This window comes from Chrysemys picta, chromosome 12 (assembly GCF_011386835.1).
Source record: "Chrysemys picta bellii isolate R12L10 chromosome 12, ASM1138683v2, whole genome shotgun sequence".
In the NCBI taxonomy this organism is placed as follows: domain Eukaryota; kingdom Metazoa; phylum Chordata; order Testudines; family Emydidae; genus Chrysemys; species Chrysemys picta.
In genome coordinates this window covers 35038402-35065181 of record NC_088802.1, presented here as the reverse complement: position 1 = coordinate 35065181, position 26780 = coordinate 35038402, and the positions used below count along the sequence as shown (strand labels likewise).

Sequence of the window (26780 nt, the reverse complement as noted above, 5' to 3'; positions counted from 1 at the left end):
TGAAGTGGTGCTTAAAAAGTCCAATAAAAATTGTTATAAAAAGAATTATTATCAGGCGCTCTGGCATACCCAGCCAATCAGATTGCTCAATTTGGCTGAACCTTCCTTGTGCTTTTAAAGAGAGTGCGCTTTGTGCTATGATCAGTTTCTGAAAAGATGGATTGTTCCATTGTAACTGATCCAGGCAGGGGAACGAGGAAATCCTAATTTTAAACAATACAGGAATCCAAATGACACCGTGAGTCGTTTTTCATAGTTCCCAGATTGTTGGGATTCTTGGTTTGCTCTCCAGTCTGTTTGTAACTCTCTTCTAGCAGTCTGAAAACAAGAATTTCTTTCCTGCTTTAGCCCTCGATCAACAAAGCTCTTAAGCAGGTGCTTAACTTTAAGTGTTTTGCTCGAATATAGATTTAAAAAAATATATTTTATTAAAGCTCAGAAAAATAATAATCCATATACAAGCAGATCACGAAATAAACTGTAGCTAGATCCAGCTCTCTGTGAAAGAGACACATGGCTACAGGCATTGGATAATGACCCTGTGGACATCAGTGAAACAATGAGCAATAACAAATGCTCAGCTATATTCCCATAGGACCTTTCATTTCAAAATCCCTCAAAGTGTTATACACAAGGATCACTTCGCCTGTCACTGAAATGCAGGCTAAACAGGGCAGCTGTGCAGTGCTTAATTTGTAACGAAAGAGGTGCCGGGGCTCTTTTTTTTTTTTTACTTTCCTAACTGACATGGGAAGCCCAGAGGTGCCAGGGCTATGCACTCCCAAGCCCAGAGGTGCCAGATTCAGCCCTGGCACAAATTAAGCACTGCAGCTGTGTAACTGTACAGCAATGCTAATAGGGGTGATGAGCACTGATAGAGGGCTTTAATGTTCAGTGTTTTGAGGCTCTGGGTTCAATTAATCCTGGCTGGTGCACCAATCTGTGCTCCAGGATCACACACACACACACACACACACACACACACACACACACACACACCCCTACCTTTCAGGAGGCATGGGAGCAGGCGGTCTTGCCACTGGCGCCCTCCCGCAGAACTTACACCAAGAGACCAACTTCTGTTGGTCGAAAACTTGTCTCTTTCACCACAGAAATTGGACCAATAAAAGATATTACCTCCCTCACCTTGCCACTGTGGAACAACTCAGGGCAGGGTGTGAAAAATACTGTATCCTATCAATGTGGCAAGAGGAATTTCAGGTAGTCATATACAATTACTCAAGTTGGAATTTGGCCAGGTCATTGCAGCTGGCTCTTGACTTTACAAAAAGAGCTATTTCTCTCCGATTTTCTCCTGACTTTGAAATCAGTACTCAAATTGGGGAGGCATGTCACCCACAGACACTCAGCACTGTGTAGTCACCTGAAACACCGGTAGAGAAAAACTGGGTGGGCTGTCTATTGTGTCCCTTTAAATTGGAGTGCTGTCTGACAGAGACTGGCAAAGACAGCAAGAAATATTCACCCCACCTGGATTCATTGGGGCTGCATGTGTGTCCCCTTTGCATTCACTCCCTGTGAAGATTTGAGAGGTTGAGTTTACAATTATGGCAGGAAGAATGGCCGTGAAGGAGGGAGTGAGCATTTGCAGAAAGCAAATTTTGGGCTCATAAAGATGAATATTCGCAGCAGAGACCCAATCCCAAGAGTTACACTCATCCAATCAGAGGACAACGAGACACCAGGTGACCTGTATGTGCAATCAAAACTAACTGAATAACTTGAATTTTTGATACCAAATCTTTGGGCTTTAAGGTGCTTGCTTAATCCCCAGGCTAAGGATCATGTTTAGAGACGAGCTGACGGGTGAGGTGACTGGTGAGGAATGTATTGGAACAGATTGCAGGCAATCTGCACACAGAGACCTGGCCTGAACCAGTTCCTTGTGCAATGCTCATCATCATCATCATCCCCTTACGCCTCTGGCGGTTAGGGCAGCGACGAAGCTCCTCCATTCCTGGATGTTTCTGGCAGGTCTTTCAATGGTTCCCCAGCTGTGCCCCAGGTTTTTCAGCTCAGTTTCCACAGCTCTTCTCCAGGTTGTTTTCGGGTGGCTTAATTTTCACTTGCCTTCAAGTGTCCATCTTATTGCTATTCTGGTGATGGAATCTGTTTCCATCTGAAGCACATGCCTCCTGGTAATGCTGGTGCTCATATCTTCTTGGCTGGGCTGTGTGAATAGGTCTTGGTTTGAGATTGTTCTGGGCCAAAACATACAGAGGATTTTTCTGAGGCAAGCTATAGGGAATGAAAACAATTTGGACATGTCATACTCTCTCATTCCCCAGCATTCTGTACTATAAAAGTACGCAGATCTGATAAATCTTGAGTTTGATGTTGGTGTTGTATTTTGAGGATTTCCAGACTGTATTTAAGCTCCTGAAGGTGTTCCTCGCTTTACTGATTCTGTTCCGGATATCCTGGTTTGTTCCAGCGTCCTGGCTGATGCTGCTGCCCAATTATGTGAATGTTTCAACATTGGTGAGAACATAATCCTCTATCCATACTGGTGATTGTGAGGCAATATTAAAAGGTCATGATATCTATCTTACACAGCTGCTACTCTGAAACCTATCTTATTGCAGTTGATTTTCAGTCCAATTTGCTAGCTGAATGCATTGAGTCGAATTGTTTTTTCTTGTATATGGTGTTGGGATGTGATAGGAGAGCGAGATCATCTGTTAAGTCCAGGTCTTCAAGGGATGAGAAGAGTGTCCATTTAATGCCTCTTGGCATGTCTTCTATTGTATGCTGCATTACCCAGTCGATCGCAGTGTTGAAGAGAATTGCAGATATGGCATACCCTTGATGTACTCCTGTTTGGACTTCAAAACTGAGCTCACTGTGATCAACACTGGGTGTAAAGTTGGAATAGAAACTTTTGATGATGTTGATTGTATGGAAAGGGATTCCATATGCCCACAGAAAGTGCCATAGGCTGGTCCTGTGAATGCTATCAAAAGCCTTCTCAAAGTCTATGAAGTTATGTAGGATTGCTGTTGCCATTCTAATCGTTGTTCTATTATGTTTCGTAGAGTGAAGATCTGGTCTGTGCATCCACGCCCTTTCCGAAAATTGGCTTGCTCTTTTCTGAGAATGCTATCAACTGTCTCTGATATATGCTGGACTATGATCTTACACAAGATCTTGCTTGGCACAGATAGAAGTGTGATACCAAGCCAGTTATTACAATCACTGAGAGTCCCTTTCTTTGGTAGCTTCACTATAGCCCCATTGGTCCACTCATCTGGCACTTTTTCCCTTTCCCAGACTGCTGTAAATAGAGGGGCCAGGATAGATGCTGTTAACTGAGGACTTACCTTGAACAATTCTGCATTCCAGTTCTCCTTGCTAGGAGCTTTCCCATTTTTTAAGGATTTGAGGGCTTGAACGGTCTTTTCCTTAGTTGGTGTGTCTGTGTTGATACCAAGATCTTCTGCTTCTCGGATGTTTGCTTCCCCTTTAGGTGGCTTCCTGTTCAACAATTCTTTGAAGTGCTCTGTCCAGCGCATTTCTTGTTCTTTTTCTGTTGTCAGTAAGTGGCCTTGTTTGTCCCTGATGAGAGTGTTTGTTGGTGTCTGTTTACCCACCGACACAGGCTCTGGGGATCGTTAGAGCACACAAGCTGCCCCACCACGACAAGGCACGGACACCTTAGGACAGCAGTGCAGCAGCAACAAATTCAACATACTGGTATATAACCCCTTAAGCTTGAGCCTGTCCACCGCAGGTATGAAGTGTGGCATGTATTTGGGCATAGGAAAAGTCTGAGAGCCTGCATTAATGTGTGCTGCTTCGTTGCAACCGGGCTACTCCAGCCTCGGAGCAGGAATGGGGCCTGAATGGGGAGAGCTTTGCTAAGCACCTTACCACAGGTCACTGTAGCAGGCTGAACCTTGCATACTATAACTCATGCCTGGGCATAGCCTCCTTTCACCCTCCACCTTGAGCTAGCTTCTGCACACCACATAAAGACTTGCAGAATCCAGGCCCTTTCATCACCCCAAGCCATCGCTGCATGTGTTCCCAGCAGCCCTGATGGGCGATGCCGGGGACGGTCACGTGAACCAGCTGCAACAAAATACCACCCAACCCAACCAGTTTTGGAACATACATGTTGATCTGTAACAAGTCCCTAATGTCCTGGCTGAAAGTAGCTCACTTTCCGTTTCAGGGCCTGAATCTGCTCTCATTTACACCAGTGTAAATCCAGAGCTACTCCACTGAAGCCAGGAAGGTAACATCAGTGTAAAGCCCAAGGGAGATCAGAATCAGGCCAACAGATGCTTTGGACACAACTCAGGCAACTGGGTGGGACCTGCCCAGCTGATCTGCTGGCTGCTCAGATGAGCATGTGAAATGAATTGTTGGTGTAAGTCCAGTTCCGAGAGAGCGAGTGTCCATGGTACCAAATGCACCATGACACTGGGCACTAACTGACTGTCTCTGTAATTCAGGTCAAATACTGGGGACCTGTGCAGACTGAATCGCCCTCTCAGCCCCTGAACCCAGGGCATGGCTGTGGTACATTGGTGGGGAAGAGGGGGTAGTGGAATATTGGGATGGGACAAGCTTGTATCACTGCTGCCAGTGGCTGGGGAGGACGTGAGCCTCCAGCACTCTCAACTCAGCAGAACGGCCTCCTGAGATCCATGCACAAAGCAACTCGGGGGTTACCCATTAGCCGTATGCACTGACACTGTCACCATCACCATGGTTTATGCCGGCAATCAGTATCATTGCCAGAGCTCTCTTTGGAGAGGCACCCCAGACCAAGCTGGGCAGAGAGAGGAGTGGCCATGAGAGTCCACGTCTGCATCTCCTCGGCTACAGAATGTCCATATTCATCAGTATAGCCTTTGATACACGCACCAGTGTTTTGGTTTGACATTGATCACACTGAAGTGAAGTGCTTGTGAGAGGGCCCTGAGGCATAACATAAAAAAAAAAAAACACACAGTGTTCCCTGGCCTCGAGACAGCATGCTCGTTCCATCTGCGAGTCACCCCACGATAACCAGACCCCGTGAGCATCAAATTTAATATTCCATCTGCCTTGCTCTGACCGGGTCTGAGCCAGACCTTATGCTCAAATTTAACATTGTCTGATGGAGCTGACTCAGTGTTACTACAAACTGCAGCCTGAGGAATCTCCTAATGGACTTGCTGTCAAATCCCCACTGGCATACTGTCAGGATTAGCCCCTTCGCTGCCCGCTGACGTACACTTATGTACTCCTCTGAATCGGAGACCTTTTGGGGTCCCCCAGACTGAGACTGGGTTATTGTACATTCCCACACATTTCAAGAACAGCCGAGATGTCCCTCAGCACCTTCATGATATGTATCGCATCCCAAAGGAGTCTTAATTTACAGCACCAGCAAGGGCTTTGGCAATTTGCTTTTCTGTCAAGGGAGAGCAATGGGACAAAATTTCCCTTAGCATTCCAACCAGATTGTCACAAGCATATTTCCAGATTAGCCCTTTAGCTCCTGTTCGCCCTGGCACCTGTTGCACTGCTGTCACTCATTAGCATCCCATGGAAATCAGAGTTTTTGGATACACCTGATATTGTGCATTCAGCAGCACAGCAGTTGTGCTGCCCATGGAAGTTCCTTATGCATTTGGTAGCTTTGGCTGACGTGTTTTGCTTTGGGATGTATCATTCATTTAGCAGCAGGCCAGCAAGCCTGCTCCACCTATATGCACCTGCAATGATTAGCAGCTCAGCAGGTGTGCTCTGCCCAGTTGTACCTGGAACACTCAACAACACAAGCAGATGCACTCTGCCTGGATGCGTCTAGATGGTTTAGCAGCTATCAGACAGCTGACACCTTTTAATCTTTACATTGCAACAGATTAAAAATTGTACAACATTTCAAAGGTCCTAGAAAGGGTCATTTTCCTCCAGTATTTCATAGCACACTACTGGGGGCAAAGGGATAACCAGATGCTTTTCATTTGGACAGCTAAACAAATAAACGGCATGGTATGTCTTTTTCATCTCCTCTCCATTTGTGATTCTCACTTTCTCACCAGTGCTGAATCGGAGGATGGTTATCTGTGATCAGTCCCAAGTTGCTTTCTTTCTCTAAATACAGATTGTCTGAAACCACTGCCAGTTATTGGTTAAACTTCGAAAACAAACATATTACAAAGAGATATGCCAATGTAAGATACAGTTCTCTTATCCTTATTCTGAATCCAGTCCATTTTATCACTGTCAGAAACTTTGGTAAGGCCACAGGAGTTAATTGTTTGCAATATCACCCATTGGTCCATGTTTTCCCATAAACTGGTGGTATAGGGTTATTCTTTGGTCATTTACTTATGTCAAGAATTTCTTAACTCTATAGCCTAGTATGGCTAAGCTAAAATCTTACAGGCCTCAGCCTATAGGCCTTGTGTTTCAGCCCTACTTACTTATATACCAAAAACCTAATTATCTCTTCTAACTACTGATCCACCTTATACTTCTATAATCCTATAATGTGTAGTCACTATCCTTGGACTTTGTGTGCTCCTAGAGACTCTACATCTGAAGCAAGTCGCAGAGGTGACTTTCACTCTGCTGAGCTTGAAACTGTAGTCACCAGAGCTGAACCCACGGTGGAGTAATACCCCAGTACAAAATTTGCTTTAAATAAAATAAAAGGCTACACATGCATTTCCACTGAGAATAACCAGGTCCCTAGGAAGGAACTATTACCTCTCTTCAGTATCAGTGAGAGGCTTTAGTCAAGGAAGCATGTTTAGTACTGGGGACTTTGCACAAGAATGGGGTGTTTGCAAACTGGAAGTAACTCATAACAAAGTAGCAAAGAATAAAAAGCTTAGAAAATAAACTTCTGGAGGAACTCTGAGAAGATAATTGCTCAGAGGTTCACCATGACAGCCTAAAGACGAAAGGGAGCAATAGTTCTTCCCAGTGAAAGACAAGACAAGACAAGAGAAAACAAGCTGGAGCTGTAACAAGGAAGGTTTAGATTCGTGGTTGTGAAATGTGTAACAAAGACCCAAACATCCAGCATTTTCAACTTAGTTGTTCCAATTCTGCACAACTGCCTCTGTTGCTAATCCTTCTTACCACTACGAAGTGGGCTGTAGTCCACGAAAGCTTATGCTCTAATAAATTTGTTAGTCTCTAAGGTGCCACAAATACTCCTGTTCTTCTTTTTACTTTATTTAATTTATTGTTGAAACACCTGAATCTCCTGTCACCACATATACGAATTTGCTAACCTTAAAAGACAACAGCTAACAAACTGACCTAAAGTCAATGCAAGCTCTCAATACCAAACTCAGGTTAAGGGGCATACAGTTTGGGAGGAGTTTGGTTTTGCACGGATTCATACTTCGTACCTGGGCCACGGAGACTGCAGTTCAGTGAACTGTCTTCATGAGGCACAGATGAGAGTTATAGACTCCAGGCCCTCAAATATTTCTTGCCCTGAGCAACAGATTTCCCCTCTTTAATCTGGGCCACCAATCAACCTGACAAGACAAGTTGAAATGCAGGGTTGCTGCTGCTGTGACTGAGTGACACAGGAGGAAGAGAGCAAAGGCTTAAACGCCAGTGCTAAAGAAAACATTGAGTGGCCTTCAACTTTCCATGACACTGCAAACTAAAGCTTTCACCCTTTCGCTTTCCAGGTGTCCCTGTCGTGGAAAGGGTTACTAAGCATGGAGCAATGTGTCTGGCCTGAAAATTCACCAGGTGAAAAGTTCTGCCACCGAACAGTGTGAGGGACTCCGAGTTCAAGTCAAGGTGACATCCATCACTTTTAGTACAAAATCCCTAATTTATGAATCCTCCTATACTGCTGGACAAAAGTAAACAACCTCTGCTCCCGAAGTCCCACACAGAGACAGTTCTGTTCAAATACTGCAGGAATCTACAAGCCTTTGGACATCATCAGTTACCATGTCCACTTTCCTGGGGGCCTCTTGCTTGCATTGTAATTGCCTGTTGAGACATGTTAGGCCTCAAGGAAACTGTATATAAATCTCTGGCAAATCACTTTGTGACACGGGAGCCGGGGTGAGGGGTAGGCATTCTTCTGTGACATACGCTGGTATTAATCAGGAGTAACTCCATTGTAGTCAGTGGGATTGCACTGGTGTAAAGCTGGTGTGAGTGAGAGGAGAATCAGCTCTGGGGTCTTCAGCACCGACATCTGCACAGTATAAAAGTATTTGTTTCTCGTGCAAGGAGGAGGAGCATGGATGGGAAAATAAGAGGGTTCGCATGTCATGAGGTGCCTGGGCTTTCTCAGAAAGACTCGGGTTTATCCTGGATCTGGGACGTTGTACTGAGGCTGTCAATCTGGACATTATAACAAATCCACAGCCACCTAAATATTCCATGGTTATCCCACGGCCCCTTGGAACTCCATTGCAACAGAGGGGCTAGAAACCAGATGATCCTGCTTTAAAGCTCAGACTCCTACTGTGATTATCCTCCTGCCCTTACTAGTGTTGGGCGTAAGGCAGTGGAGGACAGTGGTGCAAGTGCATGCACATCTATCCGCGCTGCCCCCCCCCCCAAGCCAGCACATTGCACTGAATCTCTGTCCCAAACCTAGCCTAGCTGGTCTTTGACGATGGAGGGAACCTTCCCTACACGCCCTGGCTCAATCAGCTGTAAGGAGGGAACGTGCCATCCTGGCTTGCCCATGCGTTTGGGGCAAGCAAAAGACAATCACTTTTGCCCTGCTGATGAAGAACAATTGAGCTGGGCACTGTGGTGCCATAGAGCCATTTTTAGCCTCAGTGTCACTAGACAAGAGAAGATTTGTAACCATGCAGGTGAAGCTTGGCTTCTAGTCCTCATCTCAGTCTGGCCATGGTGTTTCAGTTCCGGGCCCACTCTGGGCAACCCCAGACTAGAACGTCATATACACAGACAAATACATACAAACCCAGTCAATGCAGTCAGAATGTGCCTCTTCTGAAAAATCTCCCTGCGTTTCTATCTGTGCAGCCACATGATGCAGGGTCCCAGAAGCGCCCACCTGCACAGGCATTTTGGAGCTTCTCTCTGCAAGCACGTCTTGGGCTTTAATTGGTATTACCTATACTGAGATAAACTAACAGAACCAAGGGGGTACTTGTGGAGCGATAGCCTCCCATTTCCCCTGCCTTCCTCCCCCAAAATGGCTTTCACTTTTGCTTGTCTATCCAGGAAGCCTCCCTCCTCTGCACTGAAAAGGTATTTTCCATCAGTGCACCCATCAATGGAGTGGATTAAAAAAGAAAGGAAAATAACATACCTGCGGGTTCTTCTGTGCTGCTGGCCGCGGTGGTGGGTGGAGCAACAGGAATCTCTGTGCAGGAGAACGAGACACAGGAAGGGAAGAGAAAGGATTAAAAAAAAAGGGGGGGCATTATTTCAAGTTCCAGATAAGATTGGGCTATGCACATATCCCACTTGCTTTTACTAACTCCATCTGCATGGGAGTTGCTTGCACAATCTTACATGTGTCACAGTGAGAAAGCAAAGGGTTACACTCGAGAGCCAATGGTGCTCTTGTGGGATACAGAACCTGCCCCAGGTTGACAATTGCTTGTGTTGCCCAGATGGGTGTAATTTAGGAGTTCATCTGTTTATTTTTTTTAATAAATAAGAAAAAATGGACCTATTCTAGACAAACTTTACCTGCTCCCTCCCTGTGTCATGAGAAAGATGCTTAGTACAAAAACCATTGCTCTGCATTAAAAATATCTATTATGCTGGTTGACATTTTCTAAGGATAAAACTGTGCTATTGCTTGAAAAAAAATCAGAGATAATTGTGAGCAGAATTTATATAAGTTTTAACACTTTTGGCTGCATATATTTGGCATATGTATATTTCATTATATATCGGACCTGCAAAATTCTAGTTGTCCTCTTGCCCTGGGGCAAGTAATTTTTGCTGATGGGCAAGTAAAATATTCTTTCCTCCCCATGATCATCATTATAAAGAATGCTCACTGGTTCGTAAATTGTCGCGACAATATATACAGATAGGAACAGGATTTGTAACCAGTCCTCAGTTCTGAAATTATTCAAAATGTACCCCCAAAATATGTGGGTTCCTTAAAACAATATTTTACAATGAAAAGAATTAAACCCCAGTAATAACAAAAAAAAAATCTCCTGTGGAACTAATCAGGGAAGTGCTTAAAAGCCTTCAGACACCGTCACTTTTTCTGTCAAAGGCAGAGCAGAGTGTCTGCATGTTCTTTAAAATGCCAGCAATATGCAAAGCCAGACATCCAGCCACTAGAGAGCACCTTAGCATTCTAGCAGGCTGATACTCCAGCAACCTGACTGTCTCGCAGGCTGATTCCATGAGTTGGCATGAACATGCTCCTCATTGTGCTCACTTTGATCACATTGAAATTCTGTGTCTGTCTTTATTTATTTAGTTTTAGTGCAATGCAACCCAGGGGAGGTGATGCAAGGAGCAATTTACCCTCTGATTTACCATGGCTGTTGGGGACGGTAGTGATAAACCTTTGCACATATCCATTGCAAAGCACAGTGGGGTGTCAAGATTATGGCATCTTGGGAAACAAGCATCTGCTTTTGGCTCCTGCTATCCCATTGCAACATGGGAAAGAATGAATCTCAAATGACCAAAACCCACCATGGAATGCATGCTTGATTCAGTAATAAAAGTGGAGAAGGGGTATCTCTCCATACTTAGAAACAGTCATCATCTCAGGCAGGCCTTGGGAATGGACAATGCTGAAATAGACCCATGGTCTCTGAAAAAGACTTGATTCTTTCAACCTTCATCTTCCTTTTTGTCTTAACACCAGGAAGTTAGCATAGGCAAGGAAGGCTGCTGTCTGCTGCCCCTCCTGCTTTCCGAGACTACTGTGGTTTTATTGTTTTGTTTTGAGTTGAACAGTTAGAATTTTGTCATTTGGTTTCTTTAACACAAGTAGAGAAAGAGACTGAAACAACCATATACACATCACGGATGGACAGAGTTATCCAACAACAGCAAAGACAACAGGCAGCACAGCGAATGGTTCAATTGAAGAGATTAGGGGTTAGCATTCGACTGAGACATAGAACACACTATGGCTGGCTGTGCAGATGTGGATCTCCCTAAGGTTGGTTCGTAAGGAGGAATAAAAGGGGGGAGCTGGCATTTTACAAAGGGAAGAAACTTTGGAGGTTGCAGCCTGGTGCTTGTTGCTGTTGTTGTTTTTAAAGTGTATTTTAAATCGGAAGATTAATAAAAACTTTAAAAGACAAATAAAAAAGTCAAATGTTCCACATTTCTGGCTGGATCATGTGAGTGTACAGTCCCATTTAACAGTCTGGGTGTGCGTGCTTGTAGAGCGCTCAGCTGCTTTCGATATGCTTTCAGGATGACGGCAACTGTTAATAATGAACCCTGGCAATCTGCTGGTTTCAGTTGAAGGACCTTGACAATACAAGGCAAGGAAAGAAAAACAGCATAGCAATTTGCCATAGGAACCAGGATTGTGGTGGCATCTCAAAGGAAATAAACACTCAGGACACCCTTTGCATTAAAGAAGTGTTTGCAAAGCAAAAATCAAGCCCTTTTTTAAAGTACCCAGCTGTTTGATTAAGTGGGTTTTAAATTGCACTCACATAAACTAACCAGTGTGGCAAATGAGATGCATGTAATCTGTGCATATATCTACGGCATATTTGCACACAGTACATGCAATCTGTCCAACTAGGAGTTCACAAATGTGTTTTCAATTAAACACTGGTAATTGAGCATATAAAAACTGGTGTTAGTAAACATTTGACCCATTCGGGTCTCAGTGGCTGAGTTGCTGTTTTTTTTAAAAGGTTAATTCCACTATGCTACAGATTTCAAAAAGAGTGGTCCACGTACTTATGCAAGGGGCAATGGGAGATCGGCTTTGCTGGTAGCCTTTGGCACATCGATTGCACGTGATGCCAGTCACACCATCTTTACAGGGACATTGACCTGTGGTTTGATTACAGGTTTTGCCAGCTGCACCCACGGGATGGCAATCGCATGCTGTGGGGGGAACACACAACAAAAGGGTCAGAGGTGGGGGAGGGGAAAAATGTACAATGTCATCTAGCAACAATATCAAAGAGCGCCACCTATGGTATGAGACAGTGTTACACTAGAGCTGCAGGACTAGGTAGAAGTAGCAGTGATTGCCACAAGGTTTCCACAGCTATCCGTCCAATCTAACGCTACGGCATGTCTGTAGCCAGCAATCCCGTCAACCTGAAACGAAGGTGGCAATTTATAGAGGTGGATTTAAACAGTCACTATGCAAGTCAGAAACCATGACAAGGGGATGAACAAGCCCACAATCCAATTGCTGAGGACATGGCTCAGGCCAAACATGTTTTGAAGGCAAAACACGCACCTAGTTATGTCAAACCAAGTGGATAGTGTTTAGTGGAGGCTTTATCTGCCTCCAGATTATGTGAGCAGCCGAGGTAGCACGGGATCTTTTAGAGCATTGCTGTGATGACATCCACCCTGTGATGTTGCAATTGATTAATTCCAGGAGTTTTTGGGTTGGGAGTGTTGGTCCCATGGCTGGGAGTGCCAGGAGAAGGAGAGGCAGATAAACATAGTGATTCAGGAAACCCACAGTGCCAGCTGGTCACGGCAAAGTCACACAACACATGCTATTGGCCAGTTCATTAAGAGAGGAGAACAAATTCAGGGAGGAGTTTCACACCTGCTGGTTGCAAGGGATTTTAGCTGGAAACCATTCGATTTCAGACAGGCTCTGAATTCATTTCACCTCTCATGTAAGAACCTACTTTTCTTACTTTCCCTTTCACCCTTTCCCTGCAAGCAGTGTCCCCTGCAGCTGGTACTGTGGGTGCAGGAAGAAAATGCCCTTGTCTTTTTTTCCCCAGCCTGGAGTACCCGCTTGCTGGCATGTCCCACTCTTCCATTTCAGGTAGATGGAGGTTTGAGTGCAGATGTGAAGGGCATGAAAGGAGATGCAAAATCTGCCCTTGAAATGACACTACGTTAATTTCCCACAATGTCACTTACTGTGCAGCTGTTTGTAAAAAGCATCAGGGACTGTAACCATCACAGTGCTTCATGAATACAGGCACAGAGGCTCATTAACGTCCCTGTTTTTCATATGCTACACACTTAGGGCCAGATTGTGGCCTGCCCCACCGAGATGGGCAGCGATGAGAAAGATGCGAGGAGCCCTCCTTCCCTCCTCTAGCATTCTCCTGCAGAGTCCAGTCACAATCCCCCTAAGAAGCGCAGACCCTGCTCCCTCTGAGTGTCCCCATTGGTGCTAGCGTCTAGAGTGTTTGGGTGAGGGCAACGCAACGGCTGGCTGGCCCTGCTGCCTATGCCCAAAAGCCAGCAGAGCTGAATGGGCATGGGAAGGGGAGTGTGTAGTACAGCTGAATTCCACACAAGGACTCCAGCCTGTTAGCATCAGTTTGAGCATGTAACTCCCACTGGTGCTAATCATGGACTCTTGAGAGGGCCCAGCCAGGTCCTCTTGTGCATCCCCGTTCCCCATTGTGGAAATCTGGATTCCTTCACCTTATCAAGGGGAGACCAGGTCTCTCTGAGACACACTGTGCTCTGATCTGCGCTACGGCCCCCCTTTTGTACAGCCAGTGACCATCCCGTGCATGCAGCTTCGCTCCACGGAACCTCGTGATTCCCACCAGTTTGTCCCGATGCCACTCGTCTCACTGAATACATTGCCAAGGCCCCATTTTCTGGGATTTGTTTGTGCATATTCACTGCAACACCACCTCTGAGACATCTAGACTGTTATCCAGACCTCCCTCCCCATACGCATAAATGCCGGTCATCTCTTAGCCACACGTTACATAGTCAATACCTCAGCTTTACTGGCGTCAATCCCTCCATCCCACTACATGTTGTTGTTCTTCTCTTACCCCTGCTCTCTTTGGCAGGCTTGCCTGGGATGAGGTACAGAATGGAGCACAGTGTCCCAGAGGAAGGGCTCACACCCTAGTGCATAGAGGGGTCCTGTCCCCAGAATCCTCCGACAGTGGCAGCCTGGAAATGCTCCCAGCTGCCATGGCAAGTAGAAGGCAGTGGCAACAGACCCCTCACCCCTACACTGGCACTGGAACTGCCCCAGCCTGTCCTGACAGCATCAAGGCAAATCTTCTCTGAACTGCCCCTCTCAATTTTAGTAAGACATTTGGGCCCAAAGTTGTGGGGGGGGGGGGGGGAAGAGTGAGGCACAAAGCTGACTCTATAGACCTTAATTCCTTCTGCCCTCCCACTCTCCTCACAAGATCCCCCTGCCCCGCCTCCAGCACCCTCCCCTCAAATTCCCTCTTGCCCCCCTCTGGCTTCTTTTTTCTTGCTCAAATTCCCTATGCCCTAGCTCTCCTGACTTCCCCTCCCCTCCCTCAAATTCCACTTTCCCCTCCTCTATCTGGCTCTCTCCTTCCCCCTCAAATTCCTTCCTTTCCCTGCCATCAAACTCCCCCTCCACCACGCTCTCTGGCTTCCATATTCTGCCCTGGAGTCTCTCTCCCCCTCTCTAGTTTCCTCCTTCCCCTCCCCCCCAGCCTCTTTCTCCCCTCCCCCATCTTTCCCCTTGAAGTTCTGGGAGGGGCAAGTGGGCAGCCTGCAGAACATAAGAAAGGCGTACCGGGTCAGACCAGCTGGTCACGGCACAGTCACACAACCCACACCTTAGCATTCTAGCAGGCTGATACTCCAGCAACCTGACTGTCTCGCAGGCTGATTCCATGAGTTGGCATGAACATGCTCCTCATTGTGCTCACTTTGATCACATTGAAATTCTGTGTCTGTCTTTATTTATTTAGTTTTAGTGCAATGCAACCCAGGGGAGGTGATGCAAGGAGCAACTTACCCTCTGATTTACCATGGCTGTTGGGACGGTAGTGATAAACCTTTGCACAACCCCCCCCCACCCCATTGCCTTCTCCCCACTTCCACATCTACATGGCTGAGAGTTTGGGGGAGGGGGAACAGGTGTCCCCCTCTACTTGAAATTTGGAATGGATGAAAATGCCCCCGCTCACTTGAAGGACTTGTGGCAGCGTGAGGCAGAGGAGAAAATCTCTCAGGGAGGCAGCTGGGAGGATGGGTAACCTTCCACTGGCCTCTCGCAGAGCTGGTTGGGAAAAGAGGGAGGGAGGAGAGTTTCCTGCAGAAAATTTTGCCAGAAATTGAAATTTTAACCAAAAAATTGAAAACGGAGTTTTTTTTCCTGATTTGGGGTGGATTTTTAACTTAAAGTCAACATTTTTTACAGAAAGCAGGCACTTTTGGTGAAACATTTAGTTTAATAAAACCCCAATTTTCCATCAAAAGACAGTTTTGATGGAAAATTTTTGACAGTCCAGACTTAAGATCAAAAGAGACAGGCTGTCTCCTCTGGGGAGGGAGCAGTGTGAGGAGGGTTATCAGGAACAAGCTAATCAGAAATCATGGAAGGGTTAGCAGCAATAAGGTATAGTTTAAAACTGTAAAAGGTTATAAAGGAAAATACAAAGGGAATTGGGGAAGGGTTGGAAGAAATACAGAGTAAGGAAAGGGTTAAAGATCAAAGACTAGCTGACAGGGCAGGGTTCAGAACAAAGAGTAGCTAGGCAAGGGTTAAATGCAATAAGGCAAATCAGGCAAGGGTTCTGAGTGGAAGACAAAACGCCTTGTGATGCATGCTGCCTCTCTTCCCCTTTGGGCCCATGTAGTGTTCATATAGGGCAGGAGCCTGCAAGCCCTCCATCCTAGGAGTAATCCTTATCCACAGGAATGCCTCCATTGATTGCAATAGGACGGCTTCAGTGAATAAAGATTGCTCATGATGAGTAAGACTCTCAGAATCAGGCCTCAAGGGTAGGGACCTTACAGGAGAGGGGTCTGTCTGTAAAGGCAGGACTTTGTGGGCACCATATAAATAAATAGCAATGCCACCTCCCTCTCCCATGATGGGATACTTTTGCGTATCCTGTCCAAATCTGTTTTGTCATTTTTACAGCCATATCACATAGTAAATTCATTAGCGAGATAAGGTGCGTGAGGTAAGGTTGTGTCTCTTTCTAACAGAAGTTGGTCCAACAAAAGATATTACCTCACCCATCTTCTCTCTAAAATCCTGGGACCAGCACAGCTATAACAACACTGCATATAATCAACTCATGTCTAACTAGTTGTCTACTCTCACCCCTAGGTCTCCTTCAGCATTAATTATACTTTGCTCTTATAAGCACTTTACAAAGGAAGATCAGTAGAATTACCTTCATTTTGGACGTGAGCACAACACAGGCACAGACAGAGGCAGGGATTTGCCCAAGGTCTCACAGAAGGTCAGTGAGCCTGGAATAGAACCCTGGACTCCTTATGGGCCCTATCAAGTGGCCCCACTGAGTCTCTTCAGCATGGGATCTCAGAGGGGAGAGGAGATTGCTCAATCCAGGATCTGAGAATATGCAGAGTTGTGCAAAGATGTGAATAACTAAGCAGAAAACTAGGTTTCTGGAGGGGTGTGAATCTTTCATCAAACTTGGGCAAAGTTGAAGAGTGACTCTGGGACCTGAGTTCCAAGTGGGCCCATGCTGACAGGTGGAAACCATATAAAACTCTGGGGTTTTTATACTGATCTAGATCAGACAAAGCTTGGTCAGTCTTCACTGCAGAGGATGTTCAGGAAATGCTTATCCCAGTCTAATTTCTGAAGGTAATAAAGTCAGGACACTGTCAGAGGCTTTGGTATCAAAAAACAAGATGTTGAAACAAACTGATCATTTAAACAGTAACAAGTCATCAGGACTGGATGGCGTATGTCCAAGCAGCAGAAGGAATTTAAGAATGAAGTGGCTGAGCTACTAAATAAAAGATGCAATCTCTCATTAAAATCTGATATGGTGGAGGACATGAGAGTACCTGATGCTATCCATACCTTTCAAAAACTCAGCAGAAGTTATGCTGGAAACTACAGAACGGTTGGTCTAACTTCTGTACTGGTAAACTGCTTAAAACAACTGTTAAAAATAGAATTGTGTGACACCAAGATGAGCATCACATGACAGGGACAAACCAGAGTGGCTTTGATAAAGGAGAACCATACCCCTCCAATCTATTTGAATTCCTTGAGGGAGTCAACAAAATAGTGGGAAAAGGAGAACTAGTCAATATTATTTATTTGGGATTTCAAACAGTCTTTGACAAAGTTCCTCACAAGAGTCTGCTGTTGTTATTATTAATTACCTACTAAGGACACCAAAGAGTCATTGAGTGAGGAATAAAGTTCTGTGATAGTTTAGAAACTGGCTAAGAGACAGAAAACAGTAGGAATGCATGGTCACTTTTCAACATGGAAAGAAATGAACAATGAGGTGCTTCAGTCTACAAGGTCTTGTGGTGCTTGTATTGTATTTATTAGTGAGCTGGATGAGAAGGGAGATTGCAAAGTTTGCAGATGACTCAAATTTATTTTGGTCAGTTAAGACTAGAGATGACTGAAGAACCTCCAAGAGGCCTAATCACCAAGCTAGGTGAATGGGCAACATAATGGCAGATGAAACTCAATGCGAAAGCAAATGCATTATTGGGAAGAACACAGTGAACTACTCACACATACTGAAGAGTTCTAAATTAAGCATAACCACACAGGAAAAAGATCTAGGAGTCACTGAGGACTGTTCAGTGAAAAACATCTGGCTGATGCATAGTGGAGGTCAGAAAAGCAAACAAAATATTAGGTAGTATTACAAAAGGGACAGTGAATAACAATGAATATAATATCATATAAATCAATGGAATGTCCTACCTGGAATACTGTGTTCATCTAAAAAAAGCAGGAATAGAGGCAGCCAACCAAATCAATAAGAGGCATAGAAAGTTTCCACACAAGGAGAGATTGAAAAGATTAGGATTGTTTAGTGAGAAGATGAATAAAACACTATTGAGGAATGCCAAATAATATACAGAACATGGAAGGTCAATCAAAATCCAAGAATAAGGGGGCATTCAATGAAATTAAAAGGCAACATATTTTAAATGATAAAACAAAATGCTTCTTTTGCGCTGCACATAATTAACTTGTGAAACTCACTGCTACAAGACATTATGGCAAAGGCCCAACAGCAGGATTAGATTAAGAACATCTGCAGTTGCACTAGCTAGGATTAAAATATATACTTGGGACATACAAACCTCCTGTTTCAGGACACAAGCCAACTACTAATTGCCTGGAGATTGGAAGAAATTTCCCCCAGGGGCATGGGTTATTGCAAAATTGTCTGTTGTGAGGTTTTATATCTTCCTCTGATCCAACACTGGCCACTGCTATAGACATGATTCTGTATTTAGACAGACCACTGGTCTGACTGAGTATAGGCACTGTTTTGTTTTTATGCTTCAGCTGAGATTAGAATGGAGTTTTCAGGCTTTCGAATAAAAAACTCAAAGCAAAACTCAGGGCTGTGAATGAGAGAGAAAGAGAAAGAAAGAGCTACTCCCTTGAAAAGTTTTAGAACTTGTTAGGATCTGTCTGGCTTGTGACAGGTCACCAAGCAGCCATTACAAAATTGTAAATATTTTTCCATCCCTGAATTTTTGTCACAGGTATTCTCAGCCGCTAATCTCCAAACGCATGTGTGTTGAAAGATAACAGGAGGACAAATTTCCAGGATTATCTCTTGTCAAGTGTGACATTTTTGAGAAGGTATCCAGTTCACCCAGGGGTGGGAGACTGAAAGGACTTCACATTTTTTTGAGAATTTGCATCTTCCTGCTTTAAAGGAACTTGTTTCTTTGCAATGTGCTGAGAACAATACAAAGCCCAGTTCATTGGATAAAAGACAACTTAATTTCCTGGTAAGTGTTTGGATTTCTTCATGTTGCACCATATCTGCAATGATAACATCATAGCTTTCAGACTTTCCAGTTTCAGAGGTAAAACCCAGGGTTTCGAGTGACGTGTTCTGTGCTTTGTGGTGAGCAGTAAAATGTTAATATAAATACTGAACTAAGCCCAGAGAAATATCTATTCCTTTGCAGTGGTTAGTGAGTAAGGACCCAATTCAGGAAAGTATCCTTTCTCAGGAAACCACTTAAGCATATGCTTAACTTTACATATGTGCTTAAGTGCCACTGAAGTCAATTTTTCTAAATGTTTGTTGTGGGAAATTTTGACTTTGTTCTGATTCAGAATCAAAACAAATTTTGAATTGTCAGACTATCCCATGGAACAGAAAGTCTGGTTTCTCATGAGCTTTATCTCGAATGACAGAAGAATTATTGAGATATTGGGTCCAATCCATCTGATATATCATATTTAGTAACTCACATACCAGTAAAGCCTGATTCTACTAAATTCACCTGGCTTGGGACTGAAGGTCCATGAAACCACTGAGATCTGCATGATTTCCCCCAAAAGCCATAATAAGGCAGATGTTCATCTGAAACTTGACCCCAGCCTCAAAATTCAGCCACCCCATTTTCCAGAAGATTCTGAACCTTGGCAAATGATTTGGTGAATTGCTTTTGACTTTTAGGTTTGCAGTAAAATCCCAGAACAGGAAAGTGTCACATGGTTTGGAGATTCAGAGACATTTCACTCACATCAGACATCTACAGTTTCACTTTGAACATTAGACACACCCAAAATGGTGCAAAGAGATATGATCTATAATACCCTAGCTGGACTCTTGCACCGCCAGGTTGATTCACACTTAGGGAAAGCAGACAGCCCTCCCTTAGGGTTTCCAGCAAAGGCAGATTATGTTGTGGAGAGAATTCCGTGGAAGCTGACTGCTCATGGGAATGCACCAATCCATCACATTCCTTGGCAACCCTGGCCACATCCCTCCCCAACCAGATCTGTTCACTGGGAGGGGACGCTGCAGCAGAAGTCATAGCAGCTTCAGCGTGTTGACTCTGAACACTAATGATGACTATTTAACATTGTTAGCTAATTTACTGCTGATCATTTTAGCAGAAGCATTCAGCTACATTACCCCTGCAAATGAATATCTATTTCCTTGAGTTTAGTGCAATATCGCCTGGGCTCCTCTTTGCATCCCTTAGGAGATCCCGAGGTTTTTGGCCAACAGAAATACCAACTCACTTCCTTATTAGGTAAAATCAAATAGCTCCTTTCCACTTCAAAGTGTACCTGCTACTATGCTGTGTATCAATGCCCTAATTTCCTGTTTATGGAACTAGAGCTCAGGGCAGCATAGTTAGTGGCCTTATATTTCTCACCTCACAACTCAGTCCTTCTACTGGGCATCTTCTCTGTGACGTGCCACAGGCAGGTTCCACAAAGCCCCCATGGATCAAGAAGTTTGATTAATTGAGAATAAGGTTTTGAACAACTATAATAAAATCCAGTCTTTGGTCACTCATGGTGTGGGCTGGCTTTGGAGGTGCAAACAACGGGACGATTATTAGGGAGCTTGCAAACAAAGCCCATGCCTAACTGCCTACAAGTGATGATCATCATATTAAAGTCCCCACCCCCAACAACCTGGCAGCAATGATCTCCGTATTACTGACATTTTCAGTAATGAAAAGCTGGAAAAAAAAAATCATTTTGTGCTGCTCTCTATGGCCTGTTCCACAGTTAAAAGTTAGATCGACCTAACTACGTCACTCAGGCTGGTGAAAAATTTTGCGCCCTGTGCGACATAGTTAGGTTGACCGAACCCCTGGTGTAGACACGGCTAGGACAACGGAAGAATTTTTCCATCAACCCAGCTACCACCTCTCGGAGACATGGATTACCTAAATAGATGGGAAAAAAACCCTTCCATCGATCTACGGAGCTGGTCTAGATTACCGCTAAAGTCGATGTAATTTACATCGCTCAGGGGTGTGAAAATACCGCCCCCCCAAGCGACATAAGTTACACCGACTTAAAGCAGTGTCTACACCACACTATGTCAGTGGAAGACGCTCTCCCGCCAACAAAGCTTCGGCCTCTCATTGAGGTGGAGTAGTTATAGTGTGTCTTCACCACATGTGCTACACTGTTGCAGCTGTATTGATGCAGCAGCACTAATGCAGTGCGGTAATGAAGACAAGGCCTATCTTGCTACAGTGGCACAGCTGCAGCAACTTCCCTGTACCGCTGTAGTGTAGACATGACCTAAGTGCTTGCATCCTGTTGCTGCTATTATACAGCTGTTACATATACAGCACTTCACTCTCCTTGGCTTATCGATCGAAGTGTACTTGCTAAGCACAGAGGATGAGAAAACTCTGGCAAAAGCACAGGGCAGACTATGGAGAGCAGGGAGCTCCTGCAATACTGGAGAGAAAGGGAAGCAGGCCTGCAGAAATGTTCTGATCGGACCCACTACTTAAGTCATTTCTAGAGCTTGTTGGGAATTTTCTGACAAAACATTTTTCATGAGAAAATGATGGATTGTTGAAACCGAAACAGTTCATGGACAAGAGTCAGTTTGGACCAATTTTTCAGCTCACAAAACATTTTGGCAATAGTTTCAAACTTTTCAAAACATTTTGTTTCAACAAATGCACAACAAAAATTCTGGTTTTCTAGTTTGAAATTTAAACTAATTATAATAAAAAAAATTAATGGCCAAAAATCAAAATGATGAAAGGTTTCAATTGGCCTGAACCATTTTTGTTTGTTTGCAAATATTTTTGAGGATTTCAACTTTTCATCCTGATTTGGGACAGGAATTTCCCCCCCCCCCCCCCCCCCCCCAATCTCTGTGTTTCATAGGACAGGAAAACCATTTCTCGCCTAGCTCTACTTTTTTCTTTTTCTTTCCCTTTTTCCTAGATATGCATGAAGTGCCAGGTTTTCAAAAGTGACTAGTGATTTGGGGTGCCCAACTTGAAACCTGAGGGACAACTGATTTTCAGAGGCAGGTGCTCAGCACTTTGTGAAAATCTGGTCTCCTTTATGGTGTTTCAAGTTGGTCCTCCAATATGTCTACACCTACATCACTAGTCATTTCTGAAAATCGGGGCCAGAACATGCCATTAACATTTCATTTTGTAACGTGTTCTTTATGAAAAAGTTAAATATAAAGGCCACAATTTTTAAACCTGGGTGCTGGAAGTTTGGCTCCTAAATCTATTTTTAAGCAGCAAATTAAGAATGGCCTGAGTTTCTGAAGTGCCAAGAACCCACAATGCCTATTGCAGTCTGTTGGATCTGCATGTGACAAGCATGCTTAAAAAAAAATAATAATAATAATCAGGTCACTTTTATTTAGAAGCCTAAATACAGATTTGGGAGCCCAACTTAAAATATATTTAAATACATATTTTAATTATATATTGTGACAAAGGTCCTCCTCTACTTTGGTGGGTCCTGTGATTATTGGCAGATTTGCTTGCCTCAGAGATTCACCAGGTGGGTCAGGAAACAGCCCAGAGACCTTCCCCTCTGGTAGAAACCACCGTCCAGGTCAATTCCTCCTGTGTCTGATCAGGAGTTGGGAGGAACCCAGGCCCGCCCTCTACTCTAGGTTCCAGCCCAGGGCCCTGTGGACTGCAGCTGTCTAGAGTGCCTCCTGGTACAGCTGCGCAACAGTTACAACTCCCTGGGCTACTTCCCTATGGCCTCCTCCCTTCTTTATCCTCACCACAGGACCTTTCTCCTGGTGTCTGATAATGCTTGTACTCCTCAGTCCTCCAGCAATATGCCTTCTCACTCTCAGCTCCTCACATGCACACTACAAACTGACGTGAGGTCCTTTTTAACTCACTGTGCCCTGATTAGCCAGCCTGTCCTAATTGATTCTAGCAGTTTCTTCTTAATTGGCTCCAGGTGTCCTAATTAGCCTGCCTGCCTTAGTTGGTTCCAGCAAGTTCCTGCTTGTTCTGGAACTGCCCCTGTTACCTTACCCTGGGAAAAGGGATCTACTTAATCTGCGACTAATATATCTGCCTTCTAACACTCTCCTGTAGCCATCTGGCCTGACCCTGTCACAATATTTAAAATAGATTTCCCTTCATTTTCATGATTATGGGGGAGATTTTTGAAGGTGCTCAGGGGAATGAGGAGCACAAGGCCCATATAAAGTCAGAGATGTGTGCTCCTAGAGCCCTTAGGCAACATTGAAAATCTCTTCTTACATATATAGGATGAAAGGCTGGTCCTACTGAAGTCAATTGCAAATCTCTCATTGACTGCAGTGGGGCAGGATTTCCCCCAAAGTTTCCAGTGCAGTCCTTGTTCCTTTTGGAGGTGCTCTGGATGCAGAATATTAGTTTTATGTTAGCGCTGTAATTGTTAGGTTCGTGTTTCTCAATCCTGGCTACCCATCCCTGGTCCTTCATTCCTCCCAAAAATGTCAGGGCTAGCTGCAAAGTAAAGGGTATTTCTAGTCAGCACAAAGCAGCTTCCTCTGGATTTCTTCTCCACCATGGCTGTGGTCATGTGACTGTTGTGCATCCTGCTGCTTTTATTTTGTTGAATGAAACAAGCTCATTCCTGAAAGCCAAATGCCGATGCTATTACAGAGAGAGCATCTGTGGAAGAGCAGCCTCTCGGCGCTCCAGCAGGCAGGACACTCAAACACATGTGCCTTGCTGCTAGGCTGAGATATGATCAAAAAGCAGGGGGTCTGGGAATACTTCTGATGTAACTGGGCACACTCTGACTTTGGAGATTTCACTAGGGAAGTCGACCGGACATGTCGGAGCAACATTCTGGGAACTGCACCGGAGGTCAGACATTGTTCCAGTGAGATACCGTCTTGTTTATGTCCAGATGTCTTCTCAGCCTTTTTGAAGGGATGTCAAAGGCCCCATCTTGTTACTGGTCCTCCCCTTCCCCTAAGCTCTATCTATTTTAAATTTGACACCAGGAATGTAAGACAGTCTCAGAAATTTCTGAATGTTCAAGAGAAGATGTCCCAGAAGAAAGGGAAGTGTTGCTGAAGAACACTGTGGAAAGACGGTTTTAAATATGGCATGGTCTTCTGAAGCAATACCTTGGTCTAGAAATTAACTCATCACCTTGTACTCCCTCTCCCCCATAAATATAACCTCATAGCTCCAGACCTGCACAGGGTGAAATCTGACAAAGCCAGAGTTCCAGAAAGAGCCACCTCTGAAGAGTTTCTGAAGAGTTAAAAGGGTTGAAAGAAAATAAAATTATACCAGGATGGAGGCTGGGGAGGAGCAATATGTGAAATCACTGGTTCCCTGGAGCCATAAGCCATCTGCAGCTGAAGTGATTTCTGGCACTGATGTGACCTCACTGTGATGTTAGTAGCAGGTGTATCACCCAAGCATGGACATGCTTTTTTTGGTGTGTGTGTGTGTGTGTGTGTGTGTGTGTGTGTGTGTAATGAATTATGGGCCAACTGGGGAGGATCTGGCGTTTAAGGTTCTGCAGCAGCAGGGAACCGGTGCAAGAGGTAGATGCCTTCAGTCTTCAGTGTGCGTGGCAAAGAACATCACCCAGCTCATGTTCCTTCAAGGGGAGATGGCTTTCGGAAAGCCCTGGTCTCTGCTATTCCGCTCGCCCTATATGCATGGTGTTTTCTGAACGTACTGGCTCCAATTCAGAATAGCATTTAACTATGTTGTCCTGAACGGAGGTCAGGGAGAGAAGGAAGTCAGAGAGGAGCAGGAACTGAAAACAAGTACTGACACAAGGACACCTACAGGGTAAGAGATAGGGAGGATTAGTGTTCAGTGAAGAAAGAAAATACTGAAAGCTTTAGCTAAACAAAGATTAAAAATAAGAAATGGTGTCATGCTGTCTATGGTTCCTAGCAATCCTGGGGAGCAGATCTCAAACACACACCTTTCAACACAGCCACGCACTTGAGTGGAGACGGTGGGTCGCTGTTGGTTGTGAAGAGAAAAGGGCCTCGTGTGGTTTCCAGTATTCGCTTTTGTTCCTTGCTAATGATACAGGTGGATTATATTTCATTAGAACGAGAACACATGCACCAAGGGGAGAACAAGATTGAGGTTTTCTCATGGGGTCCCATCTGGCTTGAAAGTATTAGAAACCTCTAGGTAACTGTGCCGAGCAATAGAAATACTTCACTGTAGCCCTGATTCAGCAAATCATCGCTATTCAGCATAGTACATAAGCATCTGCTTAACTTTAAGCAAGTGCTTAAGTCCCATTAAAGTAAATACGCTTAAAGTTATGCATATTAAGTGCTGTATGAACAGGTATGGGCTTTAAGTGTTTTGCTGAATTGGAACCAATATCTTCTCAATTGGTTAAAAATAACTTTAAAGCGCAATCATACTTAGTACTTTCATCTGAGGCTCTCAAAGTGCTTTACTAAAGGGGCATAAAAATGATCATCCCCATTTTACAGACACGGAACCTAAGGTGAAGTGACCTGCCCGAGGCCAAATAGTTAGCCAGTGGCACAACCCTCCCAAAGAGAGAGTTCATTTTACAATAGAACTTGCAGCAACGTTTTGGACAATGACTATATAAAATTTATAGGAGTTATATTGTTGTATAAGGAAACCTTCAATGTGATGGTCTGGCACTTCTGTAATTCAGCTCCTTCACCGAATTTGTTTTTCTGATGACAATGTTTATAAATAAAACGATGACCTAGTGCTGGACATGTGTAACCCTATCAAAAACTAAATAACCTACTTGGGCACATGGATCTGGAATGCCCAGACATAGACACTGCAGTGATGAGGGTGGTATAAACATTTAGCTAGATTAGATAAAGTAAATGCATGCCCTGGTGAATCTCAAGGAAGGTGTAGCTAGGCTTGGCAGAATCCAATTTTTTATTTTTGTATAATTTCAATGGATGATAGCAATGTTTATTTTGAAGCACTTTTAAGTTTTCACAGGTATGCGAAATTATGGGGGCAGATAATAATTATACAAGAACAGTAGACGCTGAGATTCGAAAAGTTAAAGTTACAACACAAAGTGTCAATATCACATATCAAAATACGCAAAGTAAATATCCTTCAATCAAATGCTAATGAGTTCTCAAGTAGCATTTTTCTTACTTTTGCCTATCTGTAAATTTTGATGATTATCGATGGGAATAGTTTTTGTTGGTTGGTATATGTATGGCTCAAATCAATGTCTACTGACATTTACTGATAACGATCTAATCCTTCCAAGCCTCGATGTAGAGGAACGCTAGGGAAGTTTTGGGTCAGCTGAATGTAGTAACAGGAGTTCTTGGGAATCCTCATCAGAAGTTGTCCTGAACAAGCACCAGATCCAACTCATCCAAACACTGAGGACTGGGCTCATCTTTTGTCTTAATATCAGACTCAGATCCAGCTTCAAACAGGAAGGGAAAGGAAAAAGGGGGAGCTTTTATAACGAAGGGTGACTCTTTTGGGCCCAGTTCTGCTTCGGACACACAGGGTAACTCCCTCCAAAGGAAATGAGATCTCCAGGCATGCATCTAAGGGCAGAATGTGTCCCTCTTCCTCAACCTGCTGAGGCCAAAGCGTGGTGAAAGTTCTGACAATGAAAGGCATCAGAGCAGAGCTGTGCAGGAAGCTGGCGGTAAGAAAGAAGCAATTTCTTCAGCATATCTAAGTATTGCCTCTAGGTTCAGTTTCACGATGTAACATTTTGATGTCAGCGACTTGCAATCATAAAAGACAGATGACTAGTGATGGATGATTTCTTGCCCAATTTTCCAGATGCAAAAAGATTGCAGGTGACACAGAATTATGGAGGTTAGTTAAGAATGGAGAAGATTGTGAGGAACTCCCGAGGGATCTAGCCAAGCTAGGTGAGTAGGCAGCATGCTATCTGATGGAATTCAATGTTGGTTGATGTTCTGCAC

The 26780-nt window shown here is 44.3% G+C and overlaps 1 protein-coding gene across 5 annotated transcripts in view; it reads right to left on the bottom strand.

The window, feature by feature from the left end:
• NTN1 (netrin 1) overlaps nt 1-26780 on the bottom strand; it is a 266079-nt gene that overhangs the window by 108098 nt on the left and 131201 nt on the right. For 4 of the 5 annotated variants that reach the window (XM_024101647.3, XM_024101649.3, XM_005309866.4 and 1 more), the window contains 2 exons: nt 11890-12039; nt 9293-9346 (listed from right to left, as the gene is read on the bottom strand). In XM_024101647.3, the coding sequence (XP_023957415.1) occupies nt 9293-9346; nt 11890-12039 (204 nt within the window). The remainder of the gene's footprint in view (nt 1-9292; nt 9347-11889; nt 12040-26780) is intronic. The other variant, XM_024101648.3, reaches the window with a different exon arrangement.